The sequence below is a fragment of the Eleginops maclovinus genome, chromosome 20 (genome assembly GCF_036324505.1).
Source record: "Eleginops maclovinus isolate JMC-PN-2008 ecotype Puerto Natales chromosome 20, JC_Emac_rtc_rv5, whole genome shotgun sequence".
Taxonomy (NCBI): Eukaryota; Metazoa; Chordata; class Actinopteri; order Perciformes; family Eleginopidae; genus Eleginops; species Eleginops maclovinus.
Genome location: NC_086368.1, coordinates 12,784,353 through 12,803,904, shown reverse-complemented (window position 1 = coordinate 12,803,904; position 19,552 = coordinate 12,784,353). Strand labels below are relative to the sequence as shown.

General features: G+C 41.0%; 1 protein-coding gene across 1 annotated transcript in view; it reads left to right on the top strand.

Moving 5' to 3' along the window:
• Positions 1-184: 184 nt before the first annotated feature.
• The window catches only part of arhgap9 (Rho GTPase activating protein 9), a 42,793-nt gene continuing 23,425 nt past the window's right edge, over positions 185-19,552 (top strand). The window contains 6 exon segments of the mRNA XM_063911174.1: positions 185-423; positions 11,438-11,744; positions 11,746-11,784; positions 12,659-12,857; positions 13,032-13,423; positions 14,406-14,429. Coding sequence (XP_063767244.1) covers positions 11,562-11,744; positions 11,746-11,784; positions 12,659-12,857; positions 13,032-13,423; positions 14,406-14,429 — 837 coding nt within the window. The 5' untranslated portion in view covers positions 185-423; positions 11,438-11,561.

Genomic DNA, 19,552 nt, shown 5'->3' with positions numbered 1-19,552 from the left:
TGCTTGTTTTCAATCCACTCTAGCACCGCCGGGCGGTATTCGACCATTACGATCTTCATTATACACCGGGCGACGCTCTGTAGTAAAACGTGCGCACCCCAGAGCCACCTGTAATCTTATTGGTTCTTTGTAAAATCATATTGCGCCAATCATATACCACTAAGTCCAAAAAGCAAAAGCTATTTTTTATCCGCTTAAAGCGCCAGGAGGATGTATCATAATGGGCTGCAGCGGGCAAATTAGTGCCAATCTCATCCATGAGTGTTAATTTGTAAAAGTGCATTGTGAAGTTCTTCTCGGTGCTCCCGTTAAGCTAAATAATGTGAAGTTAATCATTTGTATTCATCCCACGAGAAACGCGCAACTCCTGTCTCAGCAGTTCACTCCAACAACTCAATTGAGCTGTCATCACGTCGCTGCAAGGTGAGTGATGTTTTCCTCAGATGCAAAAACGAGATTTTATCCTGAGTTGTCTGGTCAGACAAGTTGTTTTCTGTTGTGAAATATCACATCACATTTACTGTACGAAATGTTTACTTCAAGATGTAGCGCTTCGGTTGTTCGCTCAACATCCGTATTTTTTTACTGTTGTATTTGTGCAACTATATAGTGAGGAGTTTTTGAGTATAATTACATTACATCATTAAACTACCGTTGAGATTTATTTAACTAATACTTTCAAGTTTTGTTTTTTTATTTTTATCATTTGCCACTCCTGAATACAGGTTAAAAAAATCCCTGGTCTTCACTCAAACTAATCACTCATTCACAATGAATACAAGTGTCACAACTCATTTCATAGCTTTAATTATCTTTTTAATGAACTCTTATAATTCTGTACATATATGGAAGTGGTTGGCTTTATTTTCTAAATATATACTTAGGAATTACTAAAATAGCAAGCAATATAGCTATATCAGAATCAGAAATACTTAATTACTGATTCTGATTCTGATACTTTTTTCAAAACAACATTATTACATTTCCAGACCGTGGTTTCAAACCACATGCAGCCCTGCACTGTCACAAGCGCTCAAGCTAAGCTGGTGCACTGCACTAGAGAGCCACAATGGGCCACAAACCTAACCAGACCCAACAAAACACTTCAACTTTCACTGTAACTTTTGTATGTCTTTTTAGAGTTTTGCTGTGATGTATGTACAGTATGTATGTATGTATGTATGTATGTATGTATGTATGTATGTATGTATGTTTGTATGTATGTATGTATGTATGTATGTATGTATGTATGTATGTATGTATGTATGTATGTATGTATGTATGTACAGTATGTATGTATGTACAGTATGTATGTATGTATGTATGTATTTATGTATGTATGTATGTATGCTCTAGTTGTTTAGAGGATTATTAATTCTCACATATTTCATTACAAAAATGGAACTGACTCCATGACCTCATTTTGTTCATCTCCATATCCCATGTCATTAAATTTCACAATGATCTCAACACTTTACATATGACCGTCCTCTAGTCGTGTAAACATATTTGCATGCTATTGCGAGCAAGTTTCAGCCCTTACATCCTTCTCAGTGCATGGACGGGTTAACCACAGGGTGTGATGGAAACAGTTTGACGCATTGCATTTTTGCTGTTTTATAATCTTTCTTAAGTCCATGCAAAGCAGGAGATTTGCTCCCCTTTTCGCCAGCCTGTGACAACACACGCTTGGAAAATTATTCTTCAGTCTCAACTTTTACTGATTAAAAGTGCCCTGTCCTATGTGCAGTATTAGCAGGAGGGTTACAAGTCTGCTGTAATTGCTAGTGTGCTTCACCAACTAGTGTTGTGGATGCAGTGTCAAAGACAGATTTGGAGACTGAAGTTAGTCAGATTATTCTGCTGCTTTGGGGTATTTGTGCAAGTCTGATGTATCTGGTGTGAGACTTGTGTGTTGACAGTGACAGCTACAACAAACGTGTGTCTCTGGCAGATGTCGTTTTGTCAGATCCAGTCGTCTGTTGATGGATCTGTATTTCAGATAGACTTGCTGTCATTTTCAATTTCTGTCGATGCAATCCGGTCTTACTAGAGTTTTTCAAGTTTCTACCCCCTGGCCTAATTTCTTTGTCACAAAAGAGTTCTCATGACCCAAAGTTGTCATGTGGCAAGTTTGAAGTACTAAGGGGAGTCACAGATTATATAGTGATTTTATACGCTTTAAGATATATTTACAATACACAACATCTCTGTAATAAAATGGTTTTTTTTGTGGGGTTGGTGATTTGGTTGTGATAACTCACAAAGTACCATTGGCCATTCTCGAGTTTTTAGTGCTTTAACCTGGCCTTCTCTTTACTCACCATACTGTATTGTCTTTATGAAAGCAGCTTACCATGTCACAACTGCTGTACAGTATGGTAGCTCCACCTACGACCGCATCTGTGCTCTGTTTTAATCCATTTTAATCCTGCATTTACTTTAGTATATGTGCAATGATTAGTGTGTTCATCAGCTTGTACTATGCAAAGGACCACAGACATTGAGAAGACGATAAATATTAGCCTATCGTCATACAGAGCTGAAACACCACTCTTTCAGATCAATTGAAATAAAACAATGTTTGCAGCTAAGCTGAAATGATAACTTGGATTTATGATACGTTTGTCAATAGAAAAATAGATGGAAAATATTTTGATAATTAATTAATTTGTAATCATTTGTTTGTAAAAAAAAAATTTTGGAAATCTTTGGGTTAGGGCCTTTTTTTTCAAATACTCTTGGCTCCTCTAAATACGTAACTTTGTAATTAATCAAGAAAACAAAATGAAACCATGAACACATATCCAGTGTATAAAAAAAAAAAAAGGAAAGTAAGTTGTTCTTAGAACAATAACTTCACACAAAGTTGTCCCTTATTCTTATTTCTGTAACGTTCCTTTACAGAACAAATTACCCCCAAACGCTATGAAGTGATTAAAGCAGTGTCTGCGTGTGTGTTTCTTCTCTACAGTATTTGCCTTAGGAGGTTTAGCCTCTCTTCCTTGTGCCCCAACAGTATCGTGCTCACTTCGGCTGCACAGTGCTGAAAGTGGGTCTTTGACTCGCCTGATAGCTTTTGACAGCTCACTCTCATCCCCGGTGGATCAATGGAGCTCAGCGCTCTTCATTAGAAACATCAATGTACCGCACATTCCCACAGGCTCAGCTTCAACCCTTCAGGCCAGTCGGAGAGAGAAGCTTTATTTTGTTATTCCCCACAAGAACCTACTTGACTTCTGTGTGACATTTTATTTTCTTCAATTGAAGAGTATTGTGGGAAAAATGGTGAAGCAGGAATACCTCGACACTTGATTATTTTTAACATCCTCATGTTGGTCAAACATCACCTTGAATGTATATACAACATGATTATGTTTATTTTGGATAATAACAATAAGAGAGGTTGATAATCACTATATCTTAATCTTTAGTTATTTTTCAAGTAGATGGCAAAGATTCACTGATTCCAACTTCTTAAATGAGCAAAGCTTTTCTGTTTTTTTTTATAGGATTGTAAATGGAATATCTCTGGGTTTTGGGACAAACATATTTGTATCCTTTGCAAAGCCTGTGACAGGTGAATGGATTAAACAACAACAAAAAATGCTGCCCTTCATTCCTCTTGGAAAACATTTCATAATAAATATTAGGTTACATATCTTTGCTGTATTTCTTCATACCAATGTGAAAGCTACTTATTAGAATTGGAAGCATTTTTTCACAAGCTTATTTCAGAAACAAAATAAGCTTACCATTATTGTACTTTATTCAACTGAAGTATGCTTGCAGCATTAACTTCACCTTCAATTGTTTTTGTTTAAAATGCATGGGCTTATTAAAAATGTGATGCTGGAATTAAAGAGTTTAAATTTCCCCTTTAGCAATCCTGCACTACTTTGCCTAAGTGGTAAACGCTGGTCTGTCTGGTGGTTGTTTATATTGAAATGGGGAAATAAAATTTTGAATATTATTCAAGTGAGCTCTCTGAAGAAGTTTGCTGTGTGTCTATGCAGGCTGCAGGGTTCATTGTAAACACAAGTGTTGCGTCAGCAAACGTTTGAAATGATGGCATCACACACATGTTGTTATGTGCAACAAGAAAGGAGTAACACACATAGTGGAGACAGTGGAGATGCTAGTTGGTCACAGAGGTTGTTGTCATGATGATAGTAGAGCGCATGAGCCAATGGCTGTGCTAATGTCATCATCTGCTTTTTGATTGGCTCTCTGAAAATTTACACAAGCTAATCACTGAAGGAATCCAGCCCACCTGTTCAGTCACACACACACACCCACAACCTTATACACACACTCATACAGAAATGCATTGATACACACGTTCAGGCAGGCAGCTAGCTGTCACACTGGGAAAAGCAGTGTGTCTCTCTCTGGTCTGATCATCAATAATGCATGGCTTTGGAAGGATGAAAGGCTGTTTTGGCTTGAGGCATATGTCTCATATAGAGAGAGAGACATCAGCACTAGTAGTTATAACTGTACATCCATAGAAACCGTGAGCGCTCCTTTACATGGCCGTCCTCAGTAGAACTGCATATCAAGCTGGGAGTGAACTGATGTTAGGCTAAATATTCAAATGAGTTCATTAATAAATATCAGGAAAGGGAGATTTTTATCTCTTTATTATAGTTTGTTTTGATTGAGGAGCTAAGGATAGAATATGTTTTTTCGTTTCACATATTGTAAAGTCTCCCGAGACGGACGATATTTACGGTTATACGGAACATTTTGACTTGACTTTTGATGCAGCCATGTGTACATTAAAGTTGTTGATTGTTTCTAGGTATAACATATTTAAAGTCCTCAAAGTGTAAGGATTTCGTTTTGTGATCATTAAATCTGTTAAGGTAGAGTTTATTCTTAAAAGTTTGGTGTAGTCAAGCATTGATTTTAGGAACATATCAAGGCACCTATTTCAGGATCTACCACTGTGTTACAACTCCTTTTTACCCATAATGATTTGGATAAATTATGCAATACTTCACCTCACACAGCTTTACCCGACTTCATGCTGGTGCTCATATAAGCCAGTTGAGCAGCAAAAACATTTGGATGCCTGTTTGCATGAGAAACAATAAAGATCATGCACAGGCAACATGGCCCACATCACTGTAAATGACCAGCTTCTGTTTGGCACAGATATTAAATCAGCAATCATATCATACTTATTTTTGTGGTGTATCTTATAAATGTTAGGGTATCATGTGGTGCAACTTCTTTATTCTCTCCCTTTATTCTGTCAACCCTTTGGTTATAGACATTCATATGTAAATACAGTACAGTTTTGTGTGTGTGTGTGTGTGTGTGTGTGTGTGTGTGTGTGTGTGTGTGTGTGTGTGTGTGTGTGTGTGTGTGTGTGTGTGTGTGTGTGTGTGTGTGTGTGTGTGTGTGTGTGTGTGTGTGTGTGTGTGTGTGTGTGTGTGTGTGTGTGTGTGTGTGTGTGTGTGTGTGTGTGTGTGTGTGTTGCTACGTGCGCGCGTGCGTGTGGTGTGTTTGCTACGTGTATACGGATGTGGGATAGCACGCATTGGCCTTTTGAAGTTCCTCATTCACTCTTCTCCTTTTCCTCATGTCTAATCTCTCTTTAAAGACCATGTAGCCATGATTATTAAAGCTGCCCTCTTTCCACTTCAAACATATGGAATGAATATGGATATGATATGACACCAAACTTTCCACCGACACCCTTCACTCCCCTCCTGCCCTGCTTGTTTAGGAAAGTTTGATCGGCTCTGCCATCTCAAAGAATCTCCCTGGGAGCTAAAATTGTGATTCAGTGAATTGTCTTGAGTTGAGGCATTAGCTATTTGGAAAAGTTATGACACTGCTGTTCAAGAATGATGATATGGAGCTGCAGGGGGAAATCACAACTTCTTTCTCGTTTTAAGAATAAAGCTTGTGGTTATGCCTTTTTGTATTATAATCTCAGGCTCTCTGTGACCTAAGCCAGCTATTTTCTTCTCGCCTCATCGACCATCCATATATTATCTCAAACTGGCCTCCAGGCTCTGGTTTGTTTTTATTTGTGTCATGATTACATTATCATTATGGGGTTTTGCATGCATGCCTTAGCCCATAAACTACATATGGATAACACTAATGCTATTTCCGAAGAAGACCATATGTGATACCTCCCCTCAGTGTGCCCTCGAACATACCATCAATCAAAGTTGCCTGACGAATTGCTTAATGCGATGAATAATGCTATTATATTTATATATATTATTTAAAGTGGAAACTAAAAGCCTTCATCACAAAAAAAAATAGTATGAATTATTTTTTTTGTTAAAACATTTGAAATCAACAACACTTCAATTAATCAATTCTGAAATTTGAATGACCTGTAATAAAAAGAAAAGGGAAACGTTCCAGGTTATCAGAACAAAATATTTTTCTTAAAAGCAGAGTATTTTCCTATACATAAAACATGTCTGGAGGATAGCTTTATACTTCGAAGCAATGTTGATGGGTTATCAATTTTTTAACAAGCTTCTAAAAAGTTTTTTTAAAAACCATTGTGGGACGAGCTGAAAGCCATGTCTGCCGGGTAGTTGGGAAGTGAATGAAAAATATGATGTATGCTTTGGAAAATGTTTGTCCATAACATTCAAAACCAGCAGGAGGGCCTTTAATTCCTAAAGTATTTAATCTAGTGGCCTTTCAGGGTTGTTGATTTGATTGCAGATATACAATGCTGGTGGTAAAGCATCACATCCTTTGTACTGGTATTTCTGTCTTGCATGTAAATCATTTTGAATTACATTTAAGTCAACTAACCCTTGAAAGCAGAAAAGAAATCCTGAAATACTTAATGAATATAATGTTCCTTACTCAACTGCATTCATCCATTTAGTGAACTAACTGTGTGGTGGCTCTCTGCTGTCCAGTGGCACTGTTGATCAGCCAGCTCTGTGTACAATCAATAGCTCAATCAATAAACTGGGCTGCTGGTTTGTTTCTGTTTGGTCAGCACACAAAACCTCATGCTCTGTTCCTCCCTCTTGCTATGTTCTTCTTTCTCAAGTTCAAATATAGTTTATTTGCATGAATGGGTAGTGGCCAGCTGACACTCTTTCTGTCACTTCCTCTGTTTTTATCTCTCAGGCAAAATGCTGGCTAAATGGGGGAAGGTAGGGTTAGCCGGGGTTCAGTGAGTGGAGGCAGGATCTGTTCGCTGCATTGGATTAACTGTGTGTGTGCGTGCATCAGAGAGAGAGATTGTGTGATTTCCTGCAGGAGGGAGCTGTGTCCATTTTAGGGTTTTTCTGCCACACCTTTTTCACATCCCCCTGTGTTTGTTCTCTAATCTTCAGGCCAGGCAGCAAAGGTGTTCTCCATATAATGTTGGAGGGCGGTTGATTAAATACATTTTTTATAATGGTCTTTTTTTTTTAAGGTTTAGTGATGGGGTTGCATGAATGGATTTGGCTGCTCCTTGTTGACTAGAAACTCACTTCAGGACCATGGTGAGTCTGTCTTGCTGCCTTACTCACTCTCTCTGTCTCTCTCGCATGCATGCACACAATTTCTCAATTTCTTCAGCTCAGTCTTACTTGCATGCTGACAGAGCCTGAGTTGGAGTTCAAGCAAAGGCAGCAAGACAATTACATGAAGCACTTTCAACGTTTTTTCACCTCTTTAATTTCTTTCCATTTCTGTTCCTCATTACTCCTTCCTACTGTTTTACTTTCATCTCTGTCCATTTGTGTTATCAACACGCAACATAAGCCCTGTGCCCTCAGCCCATGGCACAAACGACTGCTGCCTCTCATCAGCCATGACGGGGTGCCTGTGTCTGTCTCTAACACCATATGGGCCTCTCTCTATGTTTGGGTGTATGACGCCAGTGCCCGCTCCACTGCCATCCGACATGCAAAATGAAAACACAGGCTGGCCTCATTTTCCCTTGCAGATCATTATTTGTTATTCCCACATTTTGATCTTTCATTTTCATCCCATCTTCAATGATTTTGAACTCTGGTTTTGCTTTTTGTTTAAAATAACGCCAGCATTGTCTTTTGTCATTCAGCTTTTGAATCAGACAAAAGAACTCAAATGAAAACCTTTAGAGATGGATTGAGGAAGGACTACATCATTTCTGACTTTTACTATCTCCCTTTAGCAAGCCATCTGAGCTGTTTTCCTTTGTTTGCATTATCGAAACTCTGAACAATACAATCAGGAACTTTAACCCTGCTGTAAAAGCCTTATTTGCACATGACAAGATAAAACCTTCTGTGCCTGTGTAGGACATTTGAATGTGTGCTAGAGTGAATTGAGGGATATCCAGCAACTCTGTCTAACTTAAGCCCTAACTCAACAAATATTAGGGAAAATAAAGTTGGTTAAAGCCCCACGGTAGTAGGGTATCATTAATTGATTCTGTGTTCAGAGCAGTGTAAAGAGACAGGAAAAGAAAAACAGGTGTGTAGCAATTTCAGAGCTCTTCCTGTCTGTGGGGGGAGAGAATTCATGATAAACATCATCGACAGGTTGTGTGAATCAACACTGCTTTGTGCTGTTTTGGCCTTTCTTCAAACCCAGGGTCTGATGTAATTCTTCCCTGTTGAGAATTGTTAAGCCAAAAACAACCACTTCTCTCTGCTTCAAGGCTCAGCTTGGTAGTAATTACTGCTACTCACAGAGCTACACAGAAAGTCATATGTGGCAACTCAGTGCACTTACTGTATTTACGCAAATCAGGTTCTATTGGCTGTCAACATTAACAAGCTGTGACTAAAATGCCTGAGATGTAGCACATCAGAAATAACATTGGCAAGATGGAGAGGATATGACCCAAACTGTGGTTGCACTTTGATGCGCCTTTGTCATTTCCTGTTTGCTTGCTCGCCTTATACCTCTGACTTTTTCCTCTGTCCTTTCTGAATTCAGCTGCAATTCTAAGAGGCGTGTTCTCAAGCATCTGAAGCACCAACACAACAATCATTTTCAGCTCATCAATAAACAAATGTTTTAGCATTTTTTTTTTTCCTAGGACAAGGACTCACTTGTACACTTCTCTACACTCTGAACTTTGTCTTGCATAATAAGCATTCTCCATTTCATATGAACATAATAAAACCCTCATACATAAATGAAAAATAGCACAGTACAATATACACAGCTGAAATGTTTTAAGATGCATTTATTAACATTTAAGGTCTGACAGACACAGATATACACCTCATAGGGACCAGCCAGCTTGTCATAAATAAACAAAGATATAATCAGTCAATCACAACAGAGAAGTTGTTCCAATACAATGGTGCATTCAACATACCGTCTTTTTAAATGTATAATATGGCATCATTCCCGTGTTTTTTACTTTATTGGATATTTATCTTGCATATTTGTAATGATTTTTTGTTAAGGGCATAAGCAGCTCTATCTTTTTAAATGTGTCACATTTTTTATGTTCACACTTTTTTATGTCACAACCTAAGCCAGTTTGGTTTCATGTGAGTCGAGTGACCTCAGCATATGTCAGTCTAGGTAGTATACCATATTTATGTGTTCCTAATGTGGTAGGATATTCATTGTGATTCATGACACTTTCATAAAGTGCCTTGGAAAATGTTCCCCTTGTGTTGCTCCCGCCAGGCTGCCAGGCCAGCAGTGCTCCAGCCTATATGCTGTTACTCAGGGATTTCGCTCTAATTCTCTGTAGCTGTGGGGGTCACAGATTCATTCCTGTGCTTTAATAGCAACAGTGGGATTATCAAGGTTCAACCAGCTAACCCTGCTCTCCCTCTTAGCTCACATGGCTCACAGACCCATCCAGCTCCATCCATACCTCTATGTCTCTTTATTTTATTAAGTAGTCCTGAATATCTTGTACTTTGCATCTTCTTTGTCTTGTCAATGTCCAGTTTCTAATACCTCTCTGCCTCCCCTGTCTAATTTTTTGGGATCTATTTTGTTAGCTGCCTCTTCTCTCCTCATCGAGTCTGTAATGGGTTGGCCCGACTGTGACTAAAGCACTGTTGCTAGAGGCCTAGGGATGTGCACGTTTTTCTATGCATTTTGCATGCGTGTGCGGGTGGGTGGATGCATGCACTATGTGCGGCGGTGTCTGGCAGAAAGTTAGCTGTTCTCTTATGTAAGCGGGTCTTGGCTTGCTAGAGCATTTTAGCTCGGGGATGCTGGCTCAGGTGGAGAGACGGAGACCGATGCTATTTTGGGTATACTGCGCTCCTTAGATCCTCCGAACGCATGAGTTATTCACTCACACGTGACTCCTAGCTCTACCAGGAATAAAGGACAATGGAAAAGTGGCACTGTGCACATATCTGCAGTGACATTGCATCCCCTTGTCTGTCAAATACAGTACATTAAAATTGAAAGAAGAAAAAAAGAACATATTATTTACAAATAGTATCATTAGCAGTCTTCTACCTCTATAGATTAATAGATCTGCAAAAAGATTATTAGTAATTTAATATTATTGTACATTTAACAGCTCTTTTGGTTATAGGCTAAATAATGAATCAACTGATGAAAAAAATATTAAATGGTTAATCTATAATGCGAATAATTCTTGCAGCCCTCACTCCACCCCATTAGAAAAGTATTCCATTTCCGAAGAAATGTATATTCTGAAAGGATTCTTGTGTGCTTTATTTAGAACCTGGCTGGAAAAAACTCAATTAATACCTGGTAGAAATATGTTAAGTCATTTTCTTTAACGATACAGTAGAGCTTTACATGTTTTCACAAATGCGGTTGAGTTGTTGTTTGTTATTTGCAAATAAGCTGCAAACAAAGATTGTTTTCATCCTAGATTGATCTGAAATTGTGTTCTCAAATTATTTATTTAAAGCAAAAGTATAAACACTTTTTGGAAAAAAATGATTCACGCTGGATGGAACGATTCATGGCGCTCATATCAATCTGTTCAATATGAAGCGAAACCCAATTGCCAGTTAGCTTAGCTAACATGCGACTGGCAGGTTTTACATTTTTGCATCTAATTAAAGATTATTTTAAAAAATGCGTTAATTATTAAGAACGTTAGCATAAAGTGAATATGCTCTTAATCGTTGCTAATGCAAGAACATAGTGACATATACCCTTTATATTTTCCAGAAGCCCAAGGTGATGTCTTCAAATGTTGTTTTGTCTGACCAATGGTCATTCAAAGATCAAGTTTACAATGTAATAAAACATAAACAATTGTTTTGAAGAGCAGTAGCCAGTGACTGTTTGTTTTTGGATGCAGAAAAAATAAAGAATAGTCTATTATGTTGTCATACATGTTGTTGCTTTTACCCAGATTAAGCCAGACTTCCATTTTTAGCACTAAAACAATGTCCTCTTAATTAACCTCCACACAGTTTGGTGACATGTTGTCATTGTCTCTCTAATCTCTCTCACTCTCTCTCTCTGTACCTCTCCTTCCATTTTCTCTATATTTCAGAGCATGGCACTGGCCTGGCTCCAGTCTAACCTGCACTGTGCTAAGAAGACCAGTATCGCCAGTATTGCCAGTATCAAGCATCGGCACGCTTCCAGAAAAGCTTGCTGAACAGGACTCTGCAGCCATGCTGTCGGGGACTTGGCGACGTTCTATGGGGCACCAGCAACCCGCTACAGCGCCTGTGGTGACCCCCAGGAACATGTCAGTGTGTGGGGTCACCAGCGGCACGGTGGTCCTCGAGGCTCAGTATGACTACAACTACCGAGCAGGTGATGGACGGCAGGTCTGCATCAGGGAGGGGGAACGGTTTCGTTCTCCTGAAAAAGACCAACAGTGACTGGTGGCAGGTGAAAAAACTGCTTATGCGTTATTTTGTCTTTTCTTAGTCGACATTTAAAGCGTTTTAAAGGTTTTCAAAAGAGGTTCTAGTGTTTGAGTTTTGATAAAGAACGATACTACAATATATATATATATATGTATGTATGTATTTTTTTTAAATAACATTGGAAGGCCAAGACCAGCAACGCAATACATCCCAAACTTCATTGTAGCTCTCAGCCCCAAGCCCATTTGTTCTTACTGACAAAACTAGTCCTTAATAAATAGTATAGTCACAAACATATAGTATAATTTTAACAAAAAGAGAAATATTGTAATGAATAAACATGATCACAGATTTTTTTTCAGCTTTTGAAGGGGATAAACTATAATTAGCTATACATACAAACAAAATACTAGTTTGTAGGATTAGTTAGTTGTTGATTTCAACCCTTTTTAGCAGATTGGTTGGTAAAAGGAAAAATATTCAAATACCTTAATCTTTTTTTTAAAAGAGTCAGGAAATGCAATGCATTTGCACCACGTTTTTTTTGGGTAACAATCTGAAAAATCTCAGGTACACAAACTCTTAAATAGAGGTGGACAATATATATACATTATTTGATCAAATATTGAAATTGAGAAATAATTTCATTATTTTAAACCTCAATTGCATACATAACATGTTATGTGCATCATGTCATGTCAAAACACACATGAAAAACCATGAAGTCTTGTTTGAGAAAATATTTTTATTTCAAAAGAGAAGTTGTGGGTTTTCTGATGCAGCAGTTAGACGTCACAGAAGCTGCAGCATCACATATTTCCACACATCTTTCATGCATCAGCTATGTTCTGAGAAAATAAGAAGAGCAATTTGAATTCAGTGTTTTTCTTTGACAGGTGCGGAGGATTGGAGCGGCGAGTAAAACAAAGCCTCTCTATGTTCCCGCCACTTATGTAACAGAGGTGCCTATTGCACCACTGCCCTCGCCACGGCGCTGGGTTGACTCTGACTCGCAACACTCCAACCTCAGGATACTGCCACGGGTGTCACTCTCTCCTAGCCCAAAAGAGACAACCTATAATGAACAGCGACAAGGTAAAGTGTGAGAGGAAACGAAAGGGTCTGAGAAATCATCTAATGTGTCTTTTTAAGCCTAATTCTGTTTTGACAAGAGGAAGAAAATATTTTGAATGTGTGTAATGATGTTTCTATTGAGTAAAGGAAGACAATATGTGTAAAATAAGAATTTATTTTACCTTCCTTCTTCAGCAAACAAACCCATTTTCCGCTCCATGGAAAACCTAAGGTCCTTCCAGGGTCAGGTCAAGAACTCCAGCACAGTTGGAGCCCGCTTCCCCACGCTGCCCCTTTGGTCTGGTTTCACCTTTACATCCAACTCTCCCACCTCCCCGTCAGGCCACCTCATGGTCCCTGTGTCCCCTGCAGTTTCCAACACACAACAGACAGCGCCGCCAAAACCCCGGGTTGTCCCTATGATCACTCGGAGCCAGAGCTCCAGCAACCTGCCTGAAAATGTGATGGAGAACCCGTACGATGAGGTGGGCGGTGGCTTCAGCAGTCGTGTAAACCACACGATGCCCAAGAAGTCTTGTAGCCAGTGGGACATGGTGGGAGCCTCTGGCAAGAAGAACCATTTGCAGGTAGGAAGAAGCAAACCTGCAACAGATGTTACCCCAACATCTGGTTTACACAGCAGAGCCACACTTGTAAATCTGGGTGTTATTCTTATATTCAGTCAGTCTGCCAGACAACCTAGGTCAATCCTAGTTCCCACTACTGTTCAAGATATCGTAGATTTAAGGCAGTTGATATTTTCATCTGACAGCCAGCAGTTATTCATTCGACAGTTTAAGAAGTCCAAACCAAACATATTGCTTTCTATGATCCTATTTACTATGAAGAAGAGTGAAGTACATTTTGTAAAATAGGTCAAACAAATCCTTCACATGTAGATAGTGTTTAAGGAAGTGTGGGATAACATTGATTTTTACTTCCTCTCATTCAAAAAATCTAATGTATTGTTCATAACACACAAACTAGTAAACTAGCTGGTAGTTTGAAGCCGTGTGACTATGCAGAGTTTAATTTAAGAAAGTGAATGGTAAAAAGGATTTGTGATGCCTTAAGATCTTATCATAGTTATTGAGATCTTTTTCAAACTTCATTTCATGGAAGAAGCTTGTTCAGGTCGCAACAATTAAGTATATAGCAAATCCAATGAAATAAAGAGATTGTGTGTTTTCCCCCCAGACGACTGTGGCAGCTGAAGTTGTATTTCATTTACATCTGTTCTTGACCTCAATAATCCTCCTAGAGCAGCAATCAAGTTAGCATTGTGGTGACGTCAGAGCTTCCCTGTATTACATCAGAGAGGATTACACAAGGCGGGCGTGGTTGTTGATAGAAATACTGAAGGTTATCTGTCTCTCTCAGAAGAGGAAAGCTCCCTCAGCCAAGTTTAGCATCCACTGAACCATACATGCACTGGTGGCTTTCCAGTTTGGATAGCCGTGATCTCAGTGGAGATGACAGTGCTCTTTTTTAATCTTTCTCATTCTCGCTGTATGTTTCTGTATCTCTCTCTCTCTCTCCCTCCCCCCTTTCGATCTCTCTCCTCTGAAGACCCTCTTCAATCCTTCAATACCAGTAAGAACGATAATTGCAGCCATAGCTCCCTGTTTACATTCACAAAACTCTCTCATCATTCATTTTCATTTTTTTGAGCTCTCTTGATACTCCCATTTGTATTTAAGGAGATACAACTTTTTGGGGGTCACTAGACATGATACAGCACTGACCAGTTCTCAGTTGGCTTTTCTATAAATAAAGCTTATCCGTCTCGCTCATGCCATTTTATGGTAGAATCATTGTTCTGCCCTCACTGTTGTATGCAGACAGATAACTCCTCGACAAGTGGCAAGCGTTTATCCTCTTTAATAAGATGTTTTACCTCCACAAGTCAACAGAGTAAAACTGAAAGAAAACACAATATACATAGAAATTAGACCCTTAGCTGTGATACAAAAATATACATACCATGGTTCATTACGTCACAAAAACCACAAAATATCCACATGAATAACGATCCACTTAACATAGAAACATCTAAATAAACATAGATATCCACTTGTGAATATGTAAGGAACCACAATACTCACAGACAATGCTATGCACAACATAGCAAAGAAGGATGGATGCAGATTCAAACTTCATGATAATTATCTCTGTCCTTGTCGACCACTACTAACATGTGGTAACACTTCCTATATTTACACTGTGAGGCCTCCCCATTGGCTGCTACCAAACACAGAAGAAATAAAACAAAAAGCAACAGCACCACCTGCTGGCTGGAGTAAGAGGGCGTCTTACACAGCACACTCCCCGCTTGACATCTATGAGATGTCACAATGACATTTTATTTTGATTGTCCCCATCATGAGTGTTAGGAAGGAGGAGGACAGTGTCAGTTACGGGCCTCAAGAAAACCTTGCATTTTCCTCCAGATGAAACCTTGACTTATACTTTCCTGACCTTCCCGTCGTAGCTGGGGAAGGTTTTGACCACCATGCCCATTGGCCATTGATTCCGATGGGCTTGACTGTCCTTCAGCAACACAAGGTCCCCTTCTTGCAGATTAGGCCTCTCTGATTGCCATTTCCTGCGGCCTTGTAGGGTAGAGAGGTATTGGTTCTTCCAACGATGCCAAAAGGAGTTTGCGAGATGTTGTACCTGCTTCCACTGGCGTTTGTAGAGGTCACCGTCAATTGAAGTTACCAAAAGGTATTGATGAAACGCAGACCTTCTGGGTTAGGAGGGTAGCTGGTGTTAAGATGACAGGGAAGCTTGGGTCGGTGGACACTGGGATGAGAGGTCTTGTGTTCACGATAGCTGTCACCTCTGCCAAGAAAGTGGATAACACTTCATGGGTCAGTTGCCGGGATGAAATGCCCAAAAGCATTGAGTCGAGTATACGTCTTGTCACCCCAATCATGCGCTCCCAGCTACCTCCCATGTGTGAAGCGTGAGGTGGGTTAAACACCCATGTGCATCCGTTGTCGCTCAAGAAGTCCTGTACCACCTGGTTGTTGCAGTGTCTTGAGTTGATGCCAAGCTCTTTACATGCGCCTAGAAAGTTGGTCCCACAGTCAGACCTCAACTGTTTTACTGGGCCGCGGACAGAGATGAATCGCCGCAATGCATTTATGAAACTGGATGACTCCATTGACTCGATCACTTCAATGTGTATGGCTCTGACACTCATACAGCTAAAAATGACTGCCCACCGTTTACTGTTGGCACAGCCTCCACGAGTTCGACGAGCAGTTACTGTCCAAGGCCCGAAAACATCCACTCCAACATAGGAGAATGGTGGACTGGGGCTTACGCGGTCTGTGGGGAGGTCAGCCATCTTCTGTGTTTCGGTTTTCCATCGAAGCTTGCGACAGGTCACACAGCTGTGAATTATGGAGCTGATACTCCGCTTTCCACCAATAACCCATAGGCCAGCTGACCTCACTGCACCCTCTGTGAAATGGCGCCCTTGATGCTGGACTTGTTGGTGATAGTGTCTGATAAGTAGGGTAGTCAGATTGTGACTGTGAGGAATGATGAGTGGGTTTCTCTCGTCGCTTCCAATATCAGCTTTAGACAAACGACCGCCAACTCTGAGGCAACCTGCGTTGTCCAGGTAAGAAGACAACCTTGTGAGCTGACTCTGTTTGGGAATTTCTTTTCCTGCTTCTATGCATGCAAACACTTCGGGGAAGGCCTTGCGTTGAAGACTGCGTATGATGACTTCCTAGGCCCTGGCGAGGTCTTCTGGGCAGAGACCTTTGTATATGTGCCAGCCTTGACATTTGGTCTTACTGCTTTCTCGCTTGAAGGACCTGGCTATGTGGATCAGCCTTGCTATGGTTTTCACAAGCGATCTCCAGGTAGAGAATGATTCGAAACATCTCAGATCCAAGGGAGACCTCACAATCTGAGTGGCACAGGAGGTCACAGGAGGACGGATGTCAGGATCAAACTCTGGGTTCACCAGGTCGAAGGAGGGTTCGGTATCGTCATCGTTCTGTTTTGGCTTCAACAGGAAGTCTGGACCCTTTAGCCACATGCTGGACATCAAGGCGTTAGCAGGTATTGACCTTGAACCAATGTCAGCCGGGTTTGCGTCTGTGGGAACATAGCTTCATTGTTCTGGTAGGGATGATTTTCTGATTCTCTGCACACGGTTGCTTACATAGACATAAAACCTTCTGGATTCATTGCGAATGTAACCGAGGACAACTTTACTATTGGTGAAGAACCGCAGAGAATGAAACTGGATATCCATCTCCTCTGAAAGCATGTCTGCAATTTCCACTGCCAAAACAGCTCTGCAAAGTTCTAGTCTGGGGATAGTCACCTCTGGTTGCGGCGCAAGTTTAGCCTTGCCGAACAGAAATCCAAGTTCACTTTTGCCTTCTGCATCCGTAACTTTAATGTAGGCTACAGCTGCTATGGCTTGTGTAGAGGCGTCGCAGAAAATACAAAGCTCCCTGTCTGTTGAACTGCTCAGTGGAATGGTAGTGTATGTCCTTGGAATGCGGACGTGTTCCAGATCTTTGATTGAGTCTTTCCACTCACACCAGTCTTTAAGCTTCTTTTCAGGAAGGGGTTCGTCCCACTGGCAGGCCTCCGTTGTAAGCACTCTTAGTAGGGCTCTACCTTTAATGCTGACTGGAGCTGCAAAACCAAGCGGGTCATAAAGTCTGTTTATGGTTGATAACACCCCTCTGCGAGTGTAAGGTTTCTCTGTCCTGGAAACCTGGAAGGTAAACTCGTCAGTGGTAACATCCCAGCTTATTCCTAGACTTCGTAACATGGGTGGGAAGTCTGCTGCAAGATCAAGGTCCTTTAAGCCTTTTGCAAGATCCTCTTTTGGAAATGCTTTCATCACGTCGATGCTGTTAGAAGCTATCTTGTGCAGCTTTAAGTTGGATGCAGCTAGCGTATCTTGGGCCGCCTTGAGAGCCACAACAGCCTCGTCTTCTGATGGAAATGAAATGAGACCATCATCAACATAGAAATGGCGCTCAACTAGGTGTTTTGATTGAAAGTCGATTCTTTCTTGGTCTTCGGATGCTCTTCTGAGCGCGTAGATCGCCACGGCAGGTGATGGACTGTTCCCGAAGACATGCACCCTCATGCGGTACTCCGCTATCGGTTGCTCCAAGTCGTTGTTCTTGTGCCAAAGGAAACGTAAGAAGTTCCTGTGATCTTTTCGCACCAAGAAGCAATGGAACATCTGCTTGATGTCAGTAGTTACTGCCACTCGCTCTTCGCGGAACCGCATAAGGACACCCAGCAGGCTGTTGTTGAGATCGGGGCCTGTAAGAAGGACATCATTTAAAGACACTCAGTAGTGTTGAGCACTCGAGTCGAAGACCACCCTGATTTGTTCTGGCTTATGAGGGTGATACACCCCAAAGAAGGGAAGATACCAATGTTCCTCATGCTCTTTTAGTGGGGGTGCTGGTTCTGCATGTCCATTGTCAAATATATTTTGCATAAAGTCCACAAAGTGTTGTCTTGTTTCAGGTCGCTTCTTCAGCGTGCGACGTACTGAGGAGAGACGTTGACTTGCTAGCTGTTTGTTGTTGGGGAGACGTGGTCTTGGAGAGCGGAAGGGCAACGGGGCCACCCAGGTGTTTGAGTCATCTTGATAGACTTCCTTCTCCATTATCTGCAGGAAGGTTCTTTCTTCTATGGAGAAGGCATGTTTCTCGTCTGCGCTAGTGGATTGAAAGACTGTATCTCCCATGGCATCTTGGCAATCAAAACTTTCCTTCACCAGCATGTTGTTTTGACATGGAAGGAAGTAGCTTGGTCTTCCATTGTCCAAGATGTTTGTCTTTAGAACGTTCACATGCCCAGGAGTGTGAGCTCCGCCAAGACAAACGTCACCAACAATAACCCACCCCAGCGCTAACTTCTGTGCGAACGGAGCATTTGGGGGTCCATTGCACTGTTCGAGCACCTTGTGAGTCTGAATAACATCTCTTCCAAGTAGCAACAGAATATCAGCCTTGGGATCGAGTGCTGGAATCTCTGGAGCGACGTCCTTGAGATGTGGATGATAGTGAGCGGCTTCAGGAGTTGGTATTTCATTTCGATTGTCAGGGAGCATGTCACATTCAATAAGCGTGGGTAAAGCCAGACTGGATTGGCCATCAGCTGATTCCACTATGAAATTACTTGCTCTTCTCCCAGTCACTTTTGAAACACCTGCACACGTCTTGAGAGTGTAAGGAGAAGAGTTTTTGTCAATCCCAAAGATGTCGAAAAAGGAAGATCTAGCCAGAGACTTGTTGCTCTGATCATCCAAGATAGCATAAGCTCTGAGTCGCTGGTCATGGCGATCTTTTGGGTAGACATCGACGAGGCAAATCTTGGCACATGAGTGTCCACTGACCCTATTTCCACACACCTGTGTGCATGTAGACGTAGCAATGGGTGAAGCTGAGCCTTGCTCCCCGCCGTGGTCAAAGACAGGTCCTGCAAACCTGTGTGTTGCCCATGGTGCAGGACCAGCGTGGAGAGCACTGATGTGTGAGTTACTTTCACACTCTGAACAGTGGATTTCCACCTTACAGTTCTTTGCTTGATGGCTGGAAGAAGCACAACATCGGAAACATGTCTGATTTTGTCTCAAATAAGCCGTACGTTCTTCCAGAGACTTCTCCCGGAATACCTGCATTTTTTGAGTGGATGAGGTTTTTTGTGGATGG